The sequence below is a fragment of the Odontesthes bonariensis genome, chromosome 7 (genome assembly GCF_027942865.1).
Source record: "Odontesthes bonariensis isolate fOdoBon6 chromosome 7, fOdoBon6.hap1, whole genome shotgun sequence".
Lineage (NCBI taxonomy): Eukaryota > Metazoa > Chordata > Actinopteri > Atheriniformes > Atherinopsidae > Odontesthes > Odontesthes bonariensis.
Window position 1 is genome coordinate 10,710,371 of NC_134512.1, and position 21,882 is coordinate 10,732,252.

General features: G+C 40.1%; 3 protein-coding genes across 3 annotated transcripts in view; 1 reads left to right on the forward strand and 2 right to left on the reverse strand.

The window, feature by feature from the left end:
* Nucleotides 1–1,688: 1,688 nt before the first annotated feature.
* parp12a (poly (ADP-ribose) polymerase family, member 12a) lies at nucleotides 1,689–12,455 on the reverse strand. Its single transcript, XM_075469436.1, has 11 exons — nucleotides 12,045–12,455; nucleotides 9,941–10,076; nucleotides 9,588–9,852; nucleotides 9,322–9,486; nucleotides 9,022–9,211; nucleotides 8,771–8,945; nucleotides 4,902–5,131; nucleotides 4,711–4,798; nucleotides 4,499–4,629; nucleotides 2,951–3,102; nucleotides 1,689–2,802 (listed from the first exon to the last, which is right to left on the reverse strand). The coding sequence occupies exons 1-11, from the start codon at nucleotides 12,359–12,361 to the stop codon at nucleotides 2,546–2,548; spliced, it is 2,106 nt and encodes a 701-aa protein (XP_075325551.1). The 5' UTR covers nucleotides 12,362–12,455; the 3' UTR covers nucleotides 1,689–2,545.
* A 1,920-nt stretch (nucleotides 12,456–14,375) lies between these two features.
* Nucleotides 14,376–18,201, forward strand: cfap263 (cilia and flagella associated protein 263). The gene is made up of 9 exons (XM_075469438.1): nucleotides 14,376–14,527; nucleotides 15,081–15,210; nucleotides 15,827–15,988; nucleotides 16,077–16,223; nucleotides 16,693–16,803; nucleotides 17,065–17,163; nucleotides 17,305–17,412; nucleotides 17,594–17,749; nucleotides 17,945–18,201. Exons 1-9 carry the CDS (start codon nucleotides 14,436–14,438, stop codon nucleotides 18,083–18,085), a joined length of 1,146 nt encoding a protein of 381 aa, XP_075325553.1. The 5' UTR covers nucleotides 14,376–14,435; the 3' UTR covers nucleotides 18,086–18,201.
* A 106-nt stretch (nucleotides 18,202–18,307) lies between these two features.
* srgap1a (SLIT-ROBO Rho GTPase activating protein 1a) overlaps nucleotides 18,308–21,882 on the reverse strand; it is a 75,058-nt gene continuing 71,483 nt past the window's right edge. Inside the window, exons 20-21 of the mRNA XM_075470869.1 lie at nucleotides 21,804–21,882; nucleotides 18,308–21,016 (exon numbers count right to left, since the gene is read on the reverse strand). Of these exons, the coding sequence (XP_075326984.1) occupies nucleotides 20,609–21,016; nucleotides 21,804–21,882 (487 nt within the window). The 3' untranslated portion in view covers nucleotides 18,308–20,608. The remainder of the gene's footprint in view (nucleotides 21,017–21,803) is intronic.

Genomic DNA, 21,882 nt, shown 5'->3' on the forward strand with positions numbered 1-21,882 from the left:
TAGTGTGGTAATTTTGGAGATACTGCCAGGGTCCGTTAGCGCTTGTACGAAGCTATTCGGGATAACTCTGTAACTCAGCTGGTGTTCAGCCAATATCAAAAAAACTGCGGGTGGGCTACTTGGCTGGATGTCACGGTTCAAATGACCCCAGGGTGAATCTACTCCGAAACACTTTCTAAGGCTGCATTGAACGGTAACGTTGTGTCCGCTGTCATGTTGGATTAACACTCTACAAGCTTCGGTGTAGCGCATGGACGTCGTCATCGGCTTGCTGCCGCCGCCCCCCCCCCGTTCTGTGATTGGTTCCCAAACTCTGGCAAAAATAAGGGCGGTGGTTTCCAGGCTGACTTTGCAGTGAGAATGAAATCGAGCGCAAAGCAGCATGGGATTTCCCAGGCTATCGTGTGATGGCATTTTGTAATGTATTTATTTTGAATAAGAGCTACATTCCGTTATTCATCTGAACACCAGATCACTTGTTGCCCTCAGAATCATCCGTCCAGGTTTGCATTAATAAACACTGACATATATTCTTGTCATAAAAATAAGCAACAATGACAAAAAATGATACCAAGTGTAACCTCGTATATCTATCAACCTTATATTGCCAACACTTAGCTGAGAAAATATGAATGCTTTCTAACATAATACCAGCATTCAGCTCAAACAACCTAATATAAAAACTAAAATTCCTTGAACATTGAAATATTACCAAAAAATAAATCTATATTCAAAACTCATGTTGTGATGCAAATTGAGCACTTTATAGTATTAAACCAAAAAATCCATGCCAGCTATGAACCATTGAAAAGCCAAGTAAAGTTATTATATCATAAAAATTATAAAAATATTATCAAGCGCCAGCTTCTTGCATCAATAACCGAAAAATGAAGAGTTGGCCTCTTATTAACAATGGCAAAGCACACAACAGGCTACAAGGCAGTTTCCATCCAACTGAGCTGTCTTCAATTAACATTGGTTTAAGGAGCAGCTGGCGTGAGAGGAGTGCGAATGTGGTGTCTACCAAGTGGAACACTAATATGAAAATGAAATATTTCCCTCACTCACTAATGGAACAAAAATTAGTGAAGCTACTTAAACTACAATGCCAGGTTTCTGTCAAATCGGCTACCTTGGCTTGATAAGGAACAAATGGGGAACTGTTCACAGTGATACTGATCCTTGTATATTACATGCTACCGCACTATTGCTCTACATTCTGCATAAGTTTTCCTATGAGGGTAAAAAGTAAAGTTTGCAAGAAATGGTTCCTGCCAACACATGAAGTTCAAACGCTTTATAGAAATAATATTCGGTGTGAGGAGAGTACATGCTTTAGTAAGGGGGAAATACTTGTGTTTTACTGACGATACTTAATCCTGCCCAAGACTGTGTTTTCGATTCTGCATCAACAAACCCCAAGTAAAAGCTGCTGTCTCAAAGTGAAATGATGAAATGATTAAATGATAAAAAAAAAATTCTCTCAGATTTTACTAGGAAACTCTTTTGATCAAACTTGAATGTCTCTGTGCTTGTTATGGCTCACTGTAAGGCAGGGGAAGCATTTCATTTTATATAACTGATGATTGATTCAAATATTTGAATGAAACATTTTAGTGACTGTTTGCCTGGTGTCTGTTAGTTTAAAAAATAAATTAAAAGCATTAAAAACATAAAAAACATAAAAATATGGCCATTTTGTTTATTTTTATTTTGTAACAACCAGTGAACTTTATTCTGGATGTGAACACTCAATCATGTGTTGCCCTTATACTTCCCCATTTAGGCCTGCATTATATAACATTGCTAGGTATTCTTGTCAAGACAAAAAAAGACACCAAGTGTAAGCAGAGGCATCTATAACAGAGAAGCTTTGCTTTCCATTACAAAAGTAAGTATTTAACAATCCAATTTCATCCTTCTTTTCTCCTTTGCTACATTACATTACAGATAGAGGTACCGAAACAAAAGATCCCTTTATAAACTCTGATGCTTTGTCTTGAATCAAACCAATCAAAAGCAAAGAGATTTATAGAAAGTTGCACGATATGAAATTGCTGCTTACTTTTTAATCCCTGATAAAGTTCCATTATAGTCACAGTGACCATTTCATTATTTACACTTCAACTAATATCTAAAAATACTCTCCTTATGCTTAAAATAATGTATTTGCACTTAAACATTTCACCCCCACAATACACAAAAGAAAACGTGTGTGTATATTTATCGATCTATCTATATATCTATATATCTTTATATAGATATATATACACACAATTGTCCCAGCTTTGAAAATTGTACAGGTATGTGATCAGGAAATATGAGATACACTAAGCAACAGATTGATCAACCGTAATAGTAGCTGTAGTTGAAAGTAGTTGTTATGGACTTAAAACCATCCTGCAAGATATCAAATATTCTCAATTGGAACTTTTAAAATCTTAAAACAAAGCTGCTGCCACCAGTCTAAGAAGCGTGCCATAATACAGTCATTCCCCCAAATGAAATCTTCACAAAGGAAAAAACAAACAAACAGCAGTTGGATTTACATGTACTTGATAAGGTACTCTGGATAAATCTGCTGTTTTTCAAAGACAACATATATGCTGGGGTTGCTCTCTTTGTCAACGCAGCTGTCATAGAGAGTTCTGCTGCCTCCTTTTGATGGCGGTTTGACGTAGCTGCTGCTTCCCTTTGTGTACTGCCCCACCAAGACCAGAGCAACAAACATTATCTTGTTTGAGTTGCCTGTGGCCCGGGAATATTTGTCTGAGTAGGATGCATCTCTGGCAAAATAGCTCCCTAGTGAGGTTAAAAGAAAAAAGTGTGAATGAGTCTTCTCTGTTGTTGTATACTGAATTGTAAATACAGCCCAGTGACTTCATGGAAAACACACATTTATATAATGGCTTGTCCATCCATTGTATCCCTAGAGGCTGCTTTACTATACCTTTGCCGTAAGCTGTTCCATGGCGACCACACATCCTCCAGTCAAAGTTTTGCTCACATATGGCATCTATTAAGGACTCATCTGTCCCATGAAACAAGTACTTCTGATCAACAAGTTTCCCTTCATTCCTCTTCTGCATCTGGTCCTTCTGCCTGAACATAAAGCATAAAGCATAATAAAATAGGTGCAACAATGTTATCATGTTTGCACATATGAATGGAAATACAGTAGAAATAAGAGTTTGTACAATTCTAACAAGTTTGAAAGTCAGTGACCACCTTTGTTCTTCAACACAGCCTGAACCCACCAAGACAAACTTTTTTGTGGTTTCTTTAACTAGTCTAAGTGAATAGTTCTATGGGTTTCTTGAAGGACATTCCAAAGCTCTTCTTTGGATGTTGCCTGTCTTTTGTACCCTTTTCTGTCAAATTGATCCCACACTGCTTCAGTAATGTTGAGGTCCGGATTCTGGGGAGTATTCATCACTACAGAAGACCTTTTGCCACTGATTTTCAGTCCACTTCTGGTTTCATTTAGCAAAACCTCTGTTTTTACTCCCTTTTTGCTTCCTTTAGAATGGCTTCTTGACAGCCACCCTTCCATGGAGACAATTTCTGATGAGCTGAAGGTCTTTATGCATCTTTCAAGTCCTGTGTCAGATGTGGATTTTTTTTCTCTCAAGGACATCACTTTCAAATAATAGATAGTTTTTTAGGCCTGCCACTTCCTCTATTGTCCTCCACTTCTTTAGTTTCCTCAAATGTTTTTTAAGAGCCTAAGCACTTTAAGCACTGCTTGCCATGCTGACAATTAGCATGGCAAGCAGTGACAAATAGCAGTTCTTTTGGGAAATAAAATACTGTTTTGCTTTTCAAACTGCATTATCTTTGAAATTATTTGTAGATACAACTGAAGAAATAATACAGCAACACTGCTAATGTATAGGGTTACTGGGTTGAAACTGTACAGACACAACACTGGGTCATCCCTTGAGTTGGGGGGGGGGGGGGGGGGGGGGGGGTTATATGCTTGAATGATTTAGGTTCGTGTTAAGAGTCTTAACAAAATGGAAAGCACATTCTTCTGAAAAAAGATACAAATACTGGACTGAAAAGTAGTGAGAAAAGCAGCCAATGTCCAAATCAAATCCCCTTAGAAAGCCTGGAGAACTACTGCTAAAGCCACTTAAATCTGGCTGTTTGGAAGCAAAATATTAGGAAATGAGGGGTGGCTCAAGACCTTTGTACAGTACAGGGTACATATTTGTAGTGATGAGGGAAACTACAAACCTGGATTCCTTCCACGGGGCAGGCAGTCTAACCTATGTAAATTAATCTTTTTTATACAGAGCCAGGCAGAGCTGACTGTTTCTCCGTGTTTAGTATTGCTACTAGTACAGGTTAGCTTAGTTTTAACTAAGCAGTTACTAGTACTATCAGTAGTTTCAGCATATTAAGCGTAGAGTGTTATGAACTTTCCAGACTCCAGAAAATGTAGAATAAATTCTTTAATAAAAAAAAAGAAAGAAAAAAGTAGCCATAGATTTACCATTGAAAGACTTTCCACAAAGAAGGGTTCTGGATCCTCTCAATACTGGTAATTCTACCCTGTGGCACGGTCTGCCTGAACAACTTCTCGATCATATTATAATCCTTTGCAGACCCAGAGAGAGACACGAGCTGCAAGAGTGAGCAGAGCAAATAAGTTGGCAACGTTGAACAAAATATCAGTCACAGCAGAAGTTGTTTTAATAAAGATACCTTATATCCAAACTCAGGCAGGGCATTCTTGTCCCAGTGGGATGGGACACTTTCGGTGCTGGAGGAGCAAGCGCCATGTGATGGCTCACTAAAGAATATGCATATAGAAGGTGTTGTGTTGGTGATGCTAAGATATCCTAAACCAAATGTTAAGAATTTCAAACGATCTCTATAATCGAGCAATTATTTACCTCCTCAGCTTCATCTCCACCTCAGAAGCAGGCACGAAGCGAGGCCTCCTTCTGACCTCCCTTTTGGTTTTGTATTTTACATTCTGCTGATACATCCGTTGGGTTCCAGTTTCATCTTTAAAGTGGAGAACATACTGTTGTTTTCCGGCTCCGAAAGGAATCTCTGTGTCTCTGTCTGCCAGATACAAATTCTCCAGGGTTTGAGAAGTGACTGTGCTCTCACCATCACCCTAAAGAGAACATAATGAGTGAGGAATAATCAACCAAATCGCTGATTTCAAATTTTCCAGTGATCAAACTGAAGAAATGACTTTTAAAAGTGGAAAGAAAATTATGTTACTCTTAAATACTAAATATTTGTTTCCCACTAAACAGCTAGTGAGGATTGTGGACCTTTGCAACTACATTTTCCAAAAGGTCCAGATGCTGACTGTGAATAAAATCAAAATGCAAATCTAAATCTAAAGCAGAAATCCATGTTTTCACAATTAAATATCGTTATCAGAGCATGTGAGCGGAGCGGAGCGTGGAGCGGACGGTGGAGCGGAGCGGTGAAATATGGTGAGAGCGGAGAGCGGTTTTCAGTTCAAAAGCCGGAGCGAGGATTTCGCTCCGCTCCAGTTCGCTCCGATGCGCTCACAACGTCAATTAAAAATGTCGGATTGTAAAATTTGTAAAATAACATTTTTGATTTAATGTAGTCTAGTGTAATAAATTAATAAATAAATAAATAGGAAACGCGGGGCAACATGAATGGAGCGAGATGTTACGTTCAGGGACGCAGGAAGTGGGGTGCTCCGGGTGCTGCAGCACCCCCCACTGGACAACAGACGCAACTACACCACTTGTGTATTAGCCTAAATTCAGGCATAGTTTTTCTCCCCCTAATTATTATTCTAAAATAAAAACACAAAATATGAATGTTTTCTACTTTTTTCATACTTATAAGTAGTTTTAAATGTCTTTTAAAAATTTGGTTTGAAATGAATGATAAACGTTTAGACCTCAACCAGACCGGAAAGAACAGTGGCGTAGAACAGTGTGACGGGAGAGAAGTTTGTTTATTTAGCTTGTGGTGTCAAGCTAGCAGCAATGCGCCCTTATGAGGGAGTTCATCAGTGCCACACCAGAGCGCAAGGCAACCTTTGGAGTTATTCCATCTGGTAAGCAATGCTTTTAATTAAGTTCGCTTTGGTTAAATTGTTCTCAGCTAGTTGTGTGGTTTTGCTGCTTGATTAGCCTAATTATTTTTCTAGTTTCCTTTATGTTATCAGGCTACTATTTCAGAATAGCAGACTAATGCATGCCTAATTGGTACTGTGTATTTCTTTTTTCACTATTACTTTGCTGTAGTTCATTGAATGAGCGCAAGTCTGAGGAGAATCAGCGCGGCTGCTTCCGCTGTGTGCCCAGGAGAGCGAGAGAGCTTCACACTGCCCATGCACAAAAGACAAAGTGCCAGGGCAGCGCGATTTGCTCTTGAGCGCGTCCTCGTCTCTATCGCATATCGCAAGCCTATCGCAAGCCTAAGCTATCATATCCACACGTCGAGAGCACACGTTATATATCTTAACGATCGCGTTCTGTTTTTTTATATCACGCGTGGTATAAGGACACCCAGCAAATTTAAATAAACAGGACATTTAGGTGCAGTGTACAGTTGCAACACTGACAGCAATGTCCAACACATGGTAAAATGATGTAGCATAAAATAATAAGACACATACAAGGCAATTTAGGCACACAAAGATGTTAAAAGCAGTGGCTTAAGACAAGAAGCTAAAAACTTGGGGAAGAAAAACACCCTACAGTCACGAGGTGAGCAGAACTACTTAGGGCCTATGTTTAAGTGTCAAACAGGCTTTCTCAGAAGACATGAGTTTTCACTGGCTTCTTGAAGGTTGAGAGGGATGACTCTGCTCTTGTAGGAACTGGTACCTTATTCCACCACTGAGGAACAGTGAAAACCATTTGGACTGGACATCTTCTTGTACCTTGCGTCGGACAATGCTGTCAGTATTGCAACTGTACACTGTGCCTAGATGTCTAGAGGACGCGTGGTGTATTTCGGCACGCGTGCTCAAGCATTATACAGCGCGTCCCGTAAGGAGGAAAAGGGGCGCTTTTTACGGGTGTCCTTCCACCACGCGTGATATAAAAAAACAAAACGCGATCTTTAAGATATATAGCGTGTGCTCTCGACGTGTGGATATGGCAGCTTAGGCTTGCGATATGCGATACGTCTCCACATCAGGTGCGCGTTTCCCTTCCGCAAGAAGAACTTGATCATTTCAACGTGAGATTTAAAATAAAAAAATGGTAAAATCTAGCCTCCTTGTTTAGGCTACATAAAACATGCGAGAGTAAGTCAGATAGCCTATGGATTCGCTATTCCTCACCCTAAAATTGATTAGAATGCAGGAAATTGCATCTAAAAAAAATGAATCCCCCCCAGCACCCCCTGGTGAAAATGGTTTCCTGCGTCCCTGGTTACGTTCACAGCTGGGGACAAGCAGCCACGCGGGCCTTGTCACCCGTAGTAAATGAGGAAGTGAGCAATTCAAGTCGAGGGCGCAACGGTGTGTTCTATGTGTGGCGGAGCTTGCATTAGTTGCAGAGAGAGTGCGGATAATAAACAGGGAAACGCCCGAACTGTAGGGCCTACAAACGCTATCGAGCGTGGATTGTGTATTTCGTCTGGACACGGGAACGCTCGGAACAGGTCAGGTACCGTGAAGACATATTCCCCTTTCTGATTGTCTGAATTATGCTGACTGCTCAGGTGCTAGTTCTAACGGTGCCCTCGTTTCCTCTGCTTTGCTTCCGTTTCTGCTGATGCTCTCGCGGCCACACACACACACGCACACACACACACGCACGCCTCTCCCTCCTCCTGCCTAGCCCAGCCTGGGCTCTCTCTTTGCTGTGTCGTGTGATGCATATTTAAGCTGAGTAATCTGGTGGGCTTCGTCCTGACGTGGTAGTTTTCTACCTGGCGCCTAACATTTTCTAAACATTATTTTTTGTACGTCAGAGTGGCGATAATTTAACAGCCAGTTAAATAAGACAATACAACGGTCACATCATTAAATCAAACGCCGTGTGTCCCAGGGCCCTGTCATAATTACATGAAGTAAAAATGTCAGAAAATTCCTTCTCCTGAAAATTTGAGCGAGCGTGGAGCGATTTCACCTGAGCAGCAGAAAAATTAAGGTGAGCGCGGAGCGAGTTTTGAGCGGAGCGTCCTGGCGCAACTTTGAGCGGGGAGCGAATGAGCGAACATCCTCCTGAGCGGGGAGCGGGAATTGCGCTGCGCTGCGCTCCGCTCCGTTCACATGCTCTGATCGTTATGCTCCTCTTCAAATCCCTGCGCTCACTTAAAAGGTCTGTGCTTGTGTGCAAATATGCTCTGCACCAGCTTGAAACAGTTTTTCTGTGTTCTTGCTTTGAAATGGGAAACCAAACTTGCCCTCTTCATTAATGACAATCATATTCCCCCGTAAAATCATTTAAATCCTCCAGACTTTATCAGAAATCTCTCTGCTAATCCTTTACCAACGTAGAGGCTCCTGGGAGGTTCTATCCTATCCTCTTTCTTTTTTAATATCACTGCTCCACTGAGATGATGAATCGGAGTCTAATTGGTAAAAGAAAATGTTTCAAATTCCCTCCATATCCATCAATGAACCATACACTGTATGATCAGGATAATCAATACCGTATATATCTACATAAACTTACACTGATTACACAGATGCTGTAATCCTGGGCATGATACAGAGACGTAGTGTCTCTGCATCCCGGATGGTGAACTGCTGAGTGAGAGTCTCCAGCTATGGTGTCTACATGTTAATGCATGTTCAACTCACCTGTCCGTATTCCAGCCATAACCCACTTTCGTCCTTCCAGTACCAAGTCCACTGTGTTGTCAGAATGAAGTGAGGGGGCTTTGAGACAGATGAGGCAGTGGACAAGCGACGAACTGGAGACCCTCCGTAAGTCATTGTTTTGAAGTCAACATGTTGCTCAACACTGGATGCAAAGCTGAGATAAAAATAAATTCCCTATAAACTTGAGTCACCCCGAGTGAATTACGTACTGGAGATTAGGGAATATCTACCTTTGTAAAGTCAAATATTTGAGAAGCCCTAAGGTAGCCGATGGTTGATCCTTGCAGCTTGTGTCACAGGCTGGATCACAGTATGCCTTCTCAATATCCTCCATACTGGGCAGGTCCTTCCAAGTCTTGCCATCTCTTTCTAAAACCTGCCATCTGTACGGTAGGTGCCAGTGGACACGAGCACACTTCTCTGTGAAAGAACACACAGGGCATTCATAAATTCATAAACAAAGAGGGACACATATGACAAGTTACTGCACTGTAGATGCAACAGGTCAGCTCTCCCGACAACAATGCTACCTTTGAAACTGCAGTGTCTGCGAATGAAAAAGAGGCAGATTTCATTCTTCTCAACATCGCTCATGGGTTTAGCGGGACAGGCAGAACTGGTGGGAGATCCAGGGTTTTTTTTATGAGATAGCTGATGGGATGGCTGATCAGTGCCGCTTGCTATCTCTGGAAGCACTGCAGGAGACACGCAGTTAATATATGCTGTGTTCAATATCACTCTCATGATGGGACAACAATGAAGGATTTTAAGTTTTTGATAAAACGAAACCCTTTACCTGGGAGAACAGGGGCTTGCCTGTTGTGTTGATCCAAGATGATGTATTTACTTCTGTAAAACTTGTGAAGGTTTTGAAGATTCTCCTGACTAAATCCTCGGAAAAGATTTCTTCCTTGTGTATCAACAGTATGGGTTCTCTTACATGACGTGCCAAACCTACAGTCACCCTGGAGGAAGTGCAGGCAGATATGGAGCTTGTTGCAGGATGTGGCGAATTTGCAGGAGCCAAATGGACCGTCCCCCTTGTTGTAATGTGGGCATACCTAGAGGGCATAATAGAGAAGTATGATTTTTATCTAGAGAGTAGCAAGGGGATCTTAACTTCCTCTTCTGTCCTCTACTGAAACCTACCTCAGGAAGCAGAAAAGGATCATTCTGCAGTAACAGGTGGAACAGCTGTTTCTCTGTCAAATCACAAAGACCATGTCTTCGCAAAAGCTCTGCGTTGTGTGGATTAGCCAAGCTGTGTGGATTTTTACACTTTTGTCTAAAAAAGACAGCACAAACTCTAATTTAGAAGCGTTACTTTCAGTGAACCATTTCATTAGACTATGATTTAACTAGTTTCTATGTGGCCTCTGGATATTCAAAACTCTGCACAAGCTGTGTGGAATCTAGTTGGAATACATCCACACAGTTGTGGTTCTGTGTGTTGGTACCATGTGTAGGTTAAAATGGATCTATTTTTTTCTTAATATTTCATAATAGTAGTTTTAAATGACTCTAATTGATGGTTGGTTTCTGATCCTACATGTCATCATACAGACTGTTCCTTGCTTAGACAAAATATGTCCCAGGAGTCATTCTGCTCTATGTCTTACATTCGGCCTGAGGTGTAAAATGTTGGAGATGACTTAAAGGATAAGACCGGTTTTTTGACATTGGGCCCTTGATTTCACATTATAGCATGATGTTCTACTCACCCCTGCTTGTTGTTTGTCATTTGGAGCTGTTCCGAAGATATTCGCGAGGCGTCTGGCTGCTCTCTTGAGATATTCGGCCATGAAACGGTTTCCTATGGGCAAGCTCATACAGGCACAAACTATGCTGTTTATAATTTATTAATTACTCTACACTAGAACTGATAACGTGGAGGTGCGTCGCTTACTTAAAAAAATCCGGGTTATTGTAATTTTGATTTTTTTGTCGTAAAGTGGATGTTACTGACGTCCTCGTCGTGCTGCTACCACAGACAGCCCACAGACCTGCTGCCTATTTATTCATTCGGCTAAAATTCAAAATTAGTAACCCGGATTTTTTTAAGTAAGCGACGCACCTCCACGTTATCAGTGCTGGTGTAGAGTAATTAATAAATTATAAACAGCATAGTTTGTGCCTGTATGAACTTGCCCATAGGAAACCGTTTCATGGCCGAATATCTCAAGAGAGCAGCCAGACGCCTCGCGAATATCTTCGGAACAGCTCCAAATGACAAACAACAAGCAGGGGTGAGTAGAACATCATGTTATAATGTGAAATCATGGGCCCAATGTCAAAAAACCGGTCTTATCCTTTAAGTTGAGCAGGTGAGTCGATGAGGATCAAGGTTTTTGAATACTGCCATCTTCTGGACAAAATCCCAGAGTAACAAAAGTTTTAAATCTTTTAAACACATGGGGCCTTTGTGCAAGTCTGGTTTTGCAGTTCGTAAAATGAATAAATGATTTTGAATAAGTTATGGCTTTCTCTGTTCTTAGTGTGGCCTGCTGCTGGCTGGTCATTCATTTAAAATAATTAGTTATTTTATAATCTTGTAAAACAGTGAAATATCAAAAATACTTAGTTGTCAAAATAGCATCAGCATTAACAGACTTACATAAACTGGCTCTAGGTCAACTTTTTTTTGTCCCTCTTTGAAAGATGATTTTATTAAAGAAACACTGTTCGCCTTGTACACGGGGCTGAACTCGGTGATCGGTGTCAAAGTCCCTCGACACTCCCAGGCATTTTTATGTAATCTTTTTGGTGAAACTGTGGTTGGATACAGCAACTTCGGGGAACCTGTTTCATTAAATGAAAATTATCACTTTCCAAGTAATCCCAAGAGGATCTTTCACTGAAAGTGTAAACATCTGTGTGAGTGTGCGCAGTTTTAAAATTTAAAGGTCCTTAACTCCTTGTGACCTACATTTGTTTATCTCTTCAACGTTTAGTCTGCACACACACTGGTTGATAAAGACTATCAAAAACATTTACTTTTACTGAAGTCCAAACAACAAGACACACTCACACCGGTGTGAGCTATGTAAATGGACTCTTGCCAATACTTTTCCTTTTTTTTTTTTTTTTTGTCTCGTTTCAAAGTTTTTCCTTTAGTTACGAGGCTCAAATATAATCTTATTATTATGAGCACCATTCGGGATACCACTAGACTAACTGTTCATGGTTTCTAAAAGCTACTATATTATCACTGATCAAATGAATATTTACAAACTTTACAAGAATGGTAACTTACCCAAAAGTGCAGCTTCCGCAAACATAATACCTGCACAAGTGTAAGCCATCGCACCGCATACATTCCCCAGCTTTTTTCTGGCACATCCTCAGTCTGGTTTTTGCCACTACCACACTATCTGGTCCGACAATGAGACCGCCTGTGACCAGCTTTTTGCCCTCTCGAATGGCTATTTTACCGTCGTCAAAAAGAATAGACCGGAGGTCTGCTTTGGCAACTGAACTCAGTGAGAGCTCCTCGTTCAGCCGCTTAAAGTCCAAACTTCCATGGTTGTCGCACAGGGTCTTTATGATCAATTTTGAGGTCGTCGATGCCATTCTGGAAACAGTTTTACTTGAGCACTAATCAAGAAAACTCTGATGAGCTGTTCAGCCGACTTCACCCAGATTCTCAAATAATAGCGACGCCTATTTACACAGAAATGAAACCGAAACTTCTGCATGTTAACCCTTTGATGCGCAACATGGGTCACAAGTGACCCGGCTGACTTTTCATTTTCCATATCTTTGCAATAAATTAACTTAATCATTCAATATTCAAGGTATTCCTCAATTAACTTGTTTTTAATCGTCATGCATCCTTATTTTATTTTTTCCTTTCTTACTTTTTGAATAAAAACCCTTTTTGTATCACTACCCCTTTAATGCACAACATGGGTCAAAAATGACCCGCATTCATTGTCTGTTACTTCATGTATGGCTGAGGGTTTCTATGATTTATCTCTGAAATAAATCAATCATTAATCATTTTCTATTCCAAGTATGCAGTAAATATCTTGTTTTTGTTCAGCACAAGTCTTTATTTTTATTTTCCTCTCTTACTTTATGAAGAAGCACAGCTTTTGTATTTCTACATCAAGTTTACACACATGGGTCAGACAGGACCCGCATGCATTTACCATTTCACAGCTCAGCACAGCTCCCATCACACATCTAAGTACAGTAACTATTGTTTTTCAATTGTTCTAATATTACTTTAGAGATTATTTGATGACAGTAGTGAAAGATAACATTACATTACATAATATGATGATTAAGTTTAGGTTACCTTGAGAGTGAGTACATTACTTGTCAGAAAGTTACAAGTAATTATTATTAACTAGCTGTTGACATATTATATTTTAGTCAGCTGGCGTTCCAGTGCACCAGGCCTGTGTGCAAGGAGCACAAACATTTAGTGGTCATCTGCGAGGGATGTAAATATTGAGATGCAATTTGTGCTTTAGTTATGTGTTAAGTGGTATTTTATTTTGTCTCCCAGTTTACAGTTCTGTTCAATAGCTGTTATCATGGTCCTGTTATTTCCTGTCTTGGTTCTGTTATTTAGTTCCTGTTTTATTTTTGTAGTGGTTGTCCTCTTGTGTTCTGTTCCATATTTACTTACTGTTTTTGTCTTTTTCCTGCTCGTTTTTGATTGCTCACACCTCTGTCTTGTTGTATTGTTTGTTGTATTGTTGTACTCCTAGTGTTTTCCCCACCAATCCATGTTCTGCTCATTCCCTTCACCTGAGCTTCTCCTCCCTCTCTTCACCTGTTCTTCTTCCCCTTTGTATTTAAGTTATTTATTTTGTTGTTGCGTCATTAGTCTTCCAAAGTAAGTCTTGCTGTTCTGGTCTTAGTCTGGTAGTTGTATTTGTCTTGTAGTCGTCATAGTCATAGTCATAGTCATAGTCATGGTTTCCCTATTTGCCTTGTTCTTCCGTTCTTCCATTTTCTGTTTTTGGATCTTGCCTATAACCCTTTTTGGTTATGTTAAAGATGCTTTGTTCAAACTCCCTCAGCCTGCAGTGTCTGCATTTGGGTCCACCTGCTTTGCCACCCCAAAAACCTGACAGTATGTGTGTGTGAAAAACTGACAAACATGTTGCAAATACTAAATAAGTGTTTGGCCCCACTCACTACTAAAGTAACTACTTGAAACAACTTAAATAGAACCATGTGTGTAAATTCGATGTCGTAATATAAAAACTACCTTTGTTTAAATAAAAAACAAGATATTTATAGAATACTTGGAATATTCAAGCATACATTAAATTAATTTCAAAAGATAGAACAAAGAGAAACTCAACCAGCATGAAATAACCTGGGAAATGAATGCGGGTCATTTTTTACCCATGTTGCGCATCAAAGAGTTAAAAGAGACTGTTTCACCAAATGGCTGCTCTTCAATCATCACAAGCTCATATATTTATGCTAAATACAAACGGCAATGTAAGTTAAAACATCTGAAAACAGAAATATCGCCCAAGACAACAAAATGCAACAACAGATGACAAATACATTCACAATCGTTACTTGATTTTCCTGTTTGAATAGAAATATTTACGTAGGTAAGTGAAGGCAACGCAAGTCCATAGCAACCACTGCTGATATTAATTGGTCCTTAGCAACCATGGACGAAGAGCTTTCGTTGATCGGCGAAAAAGACAAGAATGTCACAGAAGAACAGAAAGAACTCTTTTACAACCGGGTTGAAGAACTAAGGTAACGACAATTCATATTTAGGAACACCTTAGCGCAGATATTCAGCTTGTTGGAATTTACTTGTTAACCTGCTGACGCTACTTGCTAATGCTAACAGCAGTTTTCTTACTGAGTCATAAAAGCAGCGAAATATTACTAAAACATTACTTCTATATTCTGCGATCGTTTATCATAATTAAAAGATGAGAGGTTTTACTGTTTAGGGTTAATGAGAGCAGATTACATGGCTCACACATAAGCACTAAGGTGTTAAAATAACTCAATTCAGTTTGTTTTTGTAGCTTCAGATAACAACAAAAGTAAACTCATGGGATTTTAATGAGAAAGTAAAGACGTTCAATACAAGTGCAATTAGATACAGTCCAGTTAAAATGAATGAATTAAAATTAAATCCAGTAGTCCCCATCAGCCTAGGCTCATAGCAGTATAACTCAAATGATGGTCCAGGGTCATCAAATGCCCCTAAAAGAAAAAAAAAAAAAAAAAAAAGTGGGGAAAGAGTATTAGCTACCTTACTAGCTTATATCCAACCCTATCTCGAATTTTACCCAAGGTATTCCAATGCAGCCCTCCTGGCAGAGACTGACATGTTTGCACGGTTCATTGGTCGCCTGGATCCAAAGGACCTGGAGTCTGGGGCAGAAGGTTCCCGGGTAGCAGGAGACTCTCAGCTGGATGGTGGGGTGAGTGGGATGCTACCCACATTAGTATCATTTAGCCATAAGATACAACTACTAAAAGGTGACGTGAGTAACAGTGCCATGGTTTCTCCACTGGGCAATGTGTCCTTCCATGTTACAAAAGCAATGTAGGAAGACTTTGAGAGACACAACAAAGGCCCCCCATGTGACAATCTACTGGACTTAAATGTCCCCCTCATCTTCAGTGCCAAACACCACAGGAATCCCCCAGTGTTCTCACATCCATGCCTCAAATGGCCAGAGCTGTTAGGCAGCACAGTACATGACCCATTATTTATTGTGAATGTAGGTGTATGACTAATAAGAAGAACTGCATCTAGACTTTTTTTTTCTCAGGGTTAGAGAATTCTTTTTAGCAACAACAAGATTAGTATCTCAATGTCAGCATTTTATAAGCAATTTGCTCTGTCCATGATTTCCCCAATTATGATTTTAGGAGTGAAAGGATAATTTAAGAGTAGTTATAGAGTTTTCATGACCTTTTTTGGATGTATATGCCAGATCATTCAATTATTATTTTTTGTTTCTGTTCCAACAACAAAACACTTCATTGCCTTGCACTTCTGATAGACCTACATTATTCTGTGTGAGCCCTCAGGATGTTGGATGGATGCAGAAGCCCCGCTCCAACATACCAGATGGCCCCCAGCCGCTTGCCTTGGAGCAAAAACTTTATGTTGCACAGAGAGAAGTAGCAGAGACTTGGCAAGATCAGGAGAAACTCAAACAGAAATATGAGAGAATCCAGGAAAACTACAAGGTTACAACCTGCTCTTTCAGACACACATACTGCCTTCATACACCTAGAACATTTGTTAGATCGTCAGGGGTTCTGCTTTGCTTTCCAGGCATCAATGAATGAAGCAGAACTGCGACTAACTGAAATAAGGAAAGCCAAGAACAAATTCGAACGCAGATTTCTCAAATCTATGGAAGACCGACTGGAAGTGAATCAGCCAGAGAAGGTACTGCAGTACCTTGAAGACAGGTTAAAGGTAAAAAGTTGGACATACTGAAATGACATCAATTTATGTAAAGGAGTATGTTTGAAGAGATTTTTAACTGGTCGTAACTACTCTTTTTGATTTCTACAAGATGTTATTAGTCTTCCAATTGCTGATGAATGTCTTTTAAGATGTGTACACTGCTCATGGATTAAACACTTACATTTTCTCCCTAATGTTCTTTATAGGAATATCCCTTGATATTTTGAATTTTACATTGTATTGTTCCTCTTTGTCCATGTCACAATTAAAGTGGAAATGTCAGGGATTCTAACATGAGGAACAGCAGCTCTTTAATATCCATATATCTTTAAATGTGAAAGGTATATTGCTGAGATATTGACTCACCTTTAAAGATCACTGCCTGGGATACTGTACAGTCTTACTATTTCTAATTACCATTTCCCCTTTTCTCTTAATTTTGTGTTGTGTTTGGACATATTGAAACAAACTGAAACAGGTCACCCGGCTGGAGAGGTTTAATTTGAAGAATCAGACACTAAAGGTCCAAGAGAAGAGGCTCCTGCAACAGCTCCAACAGAAAAAAGAGATGGGAAAAGCAGATTATGAGGTAGAGAGTGAAAGTGAGGGTACTGACAAAGTGGCTGAGAATTCTGTAAAAGGAGGAGTTTTTTAGTCTCATCTTTTGTTGTCCAATTTATTGTCATGAAAGAGAGCAACGAATCAGTCTGCTATTTGCTTTTTGTAAAAAGGGCTGTTTGTTATGAGTTTGTGAATGTTCATCTCAGATTTGATCTTTTTTTTCACTTCATTCAAGATAACATTTTCTTTGTTTTTGTTAGAAATTGATTTTGTTGTTGGCTGTATCTAGGTATTTTTCCAGGACCACAATGAGCCCATAATCGACAGAAACCTCGGTGAACTTCAAGTCAACAGTTTTAAAGTACAACGGGTCCTCAGCACACACAAGGTCACGGTTGACATCCATTCGATAGGCCAGATAATATTGCTTATGTTATCGTGTGTAAATTTATAAAACTTTTAAGTTTATCAATATTGGTTATCTTCGCTCCAGTCTGTCAAACCTACATGTCTGTGTCTTTGTGAGCAGGAGCAGCTGCAAAGTGTTACATTGGAGTCCACAGAGCTGAGCAACGACATTGCGAAAAAGATTCAAATGCTTGCTAAAATTGAGGAGGAGATTCAGCATGCTGAGAAGGTTAGCTGTTAAAATGAATCATACTTTAAAAGCTTATATCTTGAACCCCTCTATGGCCTTCCAAATCAAAATAAACTAGTAATTTAGAAATTTAGAAATGGTAGATCATTGGGTGCAAAAGAGGAACAAAATTCGCTCACTGCTCTCCACTTTTTCACCTTCAATTTTTTTCTTTCCTCAGGAGCGTTTAAAGGCAGAGGCCCTCAACCAACATCTGCACAGACAGCTCACAGATTATCAGGTTCCTGATATCATTGAGTATGTGCATGCCAAGGACAAAAAAAAGAAGCTGCAGCAGAGCATTCACACTTGGGAGAGAAAGGTTGGGATTGCTGAGGTAAAATTACATCAAAACTGGTTTCCCCTAAATTAATTATCTCTCCCATGAATTGAATTGCATGTGGAGGGAAATATTTTTAAAAGTGCCGTGTCCTCTTTTCAACTTTAATTATATCACACAGTTACCTGGCAGATGAAAAACAGCAAAGTGTTGTTTTGGTTTTCAAAACATTGCAATCTCTGTTTTCACTAGATGACCTTGAAGACACACACCAGAGAGTGGAGCAAATACAGAGCCACTCAGACTCCTGCAAACAGTGCTGGGCCTGGAACCAGGTCTGGGGAACACAAGGTTCCTGTGAAGTTCCCACATATAGCAGAACACAACTCTTAAAAAAGCAGAGAATGAGAACTACATCAAGCTGTAGTGGAAGTAAGTGCAACGATAGGAGGACATTTTATATTAAATAAAGGCCATCGGTCCACTTTTTGTTAAATACAGAGCACATGTGGAGTATCTGAAATAAAAAGGATTAAATCCAGTGCATTTGTTTGTCTCAAGTGTTCGCAGTCCTTAGTTGATGTTAAACTACAAATAAACCGGAGCTGAGGTTACTCATAAAATGCGAGAAGAAAAAAATAAATCTACCACAGACTCGACAAACTATCTTGTTTATTCAAAAGAAATCCTTGAAAGAAAGAACTCTAAACATTATGATGTTAACATGCCGTATCTACAGTTATATACATAAAAGTGCAATGTCACAATGAGTAAGCTGTTTAGTATTTATCCTGCCTTATAACTATTTGGAAATTGTCATCATGTCTACTTCCTGCACTGCATTTAGTCAAAAACAAAGCGTCTAATGTGAAAATGCAACAGGACAGATTGCTGAAGTTCCTCTAAAACATTTTCAAAGGCACTTTCACAAGTACATACTACAGATGTACATAACACCACAGAGTAGCTTAAAGCCTACAGACGGCAAAACTGAGTCCTATTGATGATATTACGTAGTGACAAGGGCGCACATTCTTTTATACAACTGGCTTCAACTGTAGGTGGTACACCTGTATCTCTAGATATTTTGTCTACATCAACAGGCTCTAAAGTGATTTCTACCCAGAAACGCAACAAAATAAAAATGATTATAAAAATAATGAAAGTTAGTAATTCAAAAAATTTACTTCTGATTATTATACACACAATATTCATCAAGTCAAAAATAGTGTAAACCTGCTGTTAGAGAGCGTTTTCTATTCATTGCAAACCAAGTAATTTCTATATGTCATAATTATGCTAGCCTTATATTCCAAAGACATGCACCCAGTTGTTATATGTCTACAGTACAGGGGCTAAAAAGACATACAGGGGTGCAGTCGCACAACTGGAGCAATGGCACAAACAATTTTATGAGGCTATTGCGTCTTGAAATTGTTTTACACAGGAACAAATCGACATGGGCCGCTACTTCCTGTTCCACATCAGGTGTCATCCACACAAATCAGTAAATCCACTCAAGAGAGCCTAAATGCCAGTCAAAGAGCAATATAAAATCCGAAGTGACATTCTCACCTGGACATCAAAAAAAGAAAACAGGGCTCAAAGCAATTTGCTGTTTTCAGACCTGCTCACAGAAAGAAGCGGATGGAGCAGAGGGAACATATGAGGAGGATTTTACACTAACAGTCATTAGGTCCATGGCTACTGGTAGCACTCCCACAGGGCGCTACCTCGAGTCGGTACAAATGCAAATGAAGTATCAACATCCATGCTTTAACTTATACACTCATGTCTTTGGGTAGATAAAGCCAAGCAAGGCATACAGAAGGCTATGGCACGTGGCCCAAACTCTATCATAAAACATGTTCGTCATCACCATTATTCACACTTCTCCCTATTTATACAGGTGCAAAGGCATTCATACAGTATTAGGTATTGATGCAGGAATTCAAGGATGCATCAAAATGTTCAAAGTTCAAAATAAAGTAGTGGTTTTATCCAATCATCATATCTCTTTCCAGGCAATACAGAATACTGTTCAAATAAATCTGAGTGAGCGCATGAATTAACTTTAATAGATCGACACAACTGATGGTATGCATTGCCAAAGAGAGAAGCAGTTTACATGCTATATTAAAAAAAGCATAGTGGTGTCAGCTCTAATAATTTATTAACAGAGTACCGTTAATAAATAGATTGTATAGTGCTCTTCTTGCACCTTTTCAGTCTAACTTTCAAACAATTTCTGCCCATGTTGTCACAGCACCGTAATAATAATGAACATTTGAAACCCGGTAAATCTCAAAGTTAATAAGGCCTTTGAAGCGATTCACAACACCTTCAAAGGCCCTCCCTGGTAAAAGCAAAAAACACCGTCTAGTTTTTGCCACTTTGGTCACGACAGATCTTCTCAAACTCCCTTTCAGGTTTAGTGGTAAACTGAGACTGCTGCACGCACAGTATTTTGTTCAAATCATTAATATCTCTAAACTAAACTCAAAGGTACATGTTCTACACTCTTGAGGAAGCCTTGTGATTTGTTGTTCAAATTCAGTTTTCAAAAAACAATAAACGTTAGATAGCATTAAACTAAGCATATTAACACGTAAATCTGCACATTATCGAAACAGGAGATTTGGTTGGCTGACAAATTTGTCTACATTACCACTACAGCCTATAAAGGTCTCTCAGATCACATTAGAGTCCTTTTTTACAATCTAGTGTTTAGCTTCAAAACACTACCAAAAAAAAATAAAATAAAAACATCTTTTCCTTTCCAGGTCCAAGAAGTTTACAAGGTTTTAGAAATTATTTGAACTACATCTATAAACTGTTGACACTGGCAGAATTTCACAGCCCCCCTGGAAAGATTGATATCTTTAGCTTTACATCTCTACTTTCTGTCTCAAGAGGCTACATGGTGCAGGACTTGTCCAGGGGGTCCTGAGCAGATGCAGCAGGAGGCTGTGGGGCCTGGCTGGTCTTCGGCAGGACCATGGGCTTGGGCCTCAGAGCAGGCGGTTTGAGCTGTACCCCCATACGCGGTGCCACCAGAGGCTTGAAGGTGCTCATGGCATCGCTGGAGGAGCTTGTGCTGCGGCGGATGGGTGGCTCAGTGTTGGCAGTTGACCTCAGCATGACACCGTGAATGGGGCTCAGGGACTCGCTGGAGCTGGCAGGCGTGGGACCCCCACCGCTGCTGCCGGTGGTCTGCCGCTGCTCCAGGGTGTCCAGCACCACGTCGGGGGCATGCTTGGCTGAGCTCTGCCGCTCCAGCTCACGCAGCTCATTCAGAGCAGTGTTCATAGTTTCCTCTATGTCCTGCAAGACACAAAAGCAGTGTGTAAGAGAGAGGAGGAAAAGAAGGATAACAAAGTTGAGAAGAGTGACTATCGGAGGAAGGTTGACAATAAAATAGAGAAAAATAAAGAAAGAATTGGACATAGAAATGAGTGGTGTGAAAAATTAAGATGGTATCAAGAGCTACAACAGCAAAGATGAGAGAAAGAGGTGAAATGAGGTAAGAAATGGATCACAGAGGAACACAGTAAACACTGAGCATGCATTATACATGCAGAGGGTTAGTATAAATATCACTTTACACTGGCACTTCTCTGCATTCTAATGAGTTTGGATAGCAAAGGAGATGCAGAGATGGAAAAAAAAAAAAAAAAATCCAAAAAAAGGTCATCTGAGCATGCTCCTAGTTGGCAGACAGACAGCCCAGCAGTTTTAAGTGCTCTCTGTGACCTCTGCATTCTGGTTTGAGCCTCTATACAAAAGTCATTTATGGCTTCACTCTTCATATGTATGCGATAAGAGTCAAATTAGAGAGATGCAAAGTGAATTTTACAGTCTGATACCAATTGTAATGACTTTTAGAGATATGGGAATTTCCTGAGCTAGTTCACAGTAAATATTCTGAGTCCCAATGTTAAGCTAAGCTCCCTGCTGTCTGCCTGTGAAGCTAGTCTTTTGCGTGTATTTAGCACACAGACACAGTTGCAGCCAGAGGAAGCAGAAGACAGGGACTATGTTTTTACAGGGCGGGGCAGGGCTTTGATGATGAAGGGAGCTGCGGTCGGGTCGCCGCTCGTCCCACGCTGACCTGTGCGATGGTCTCCGGATCCAGGGGCTTGCCACCGTGGTGGTGATGTGCATCAGTAAAGCCTGTGTACTGGCCCGAA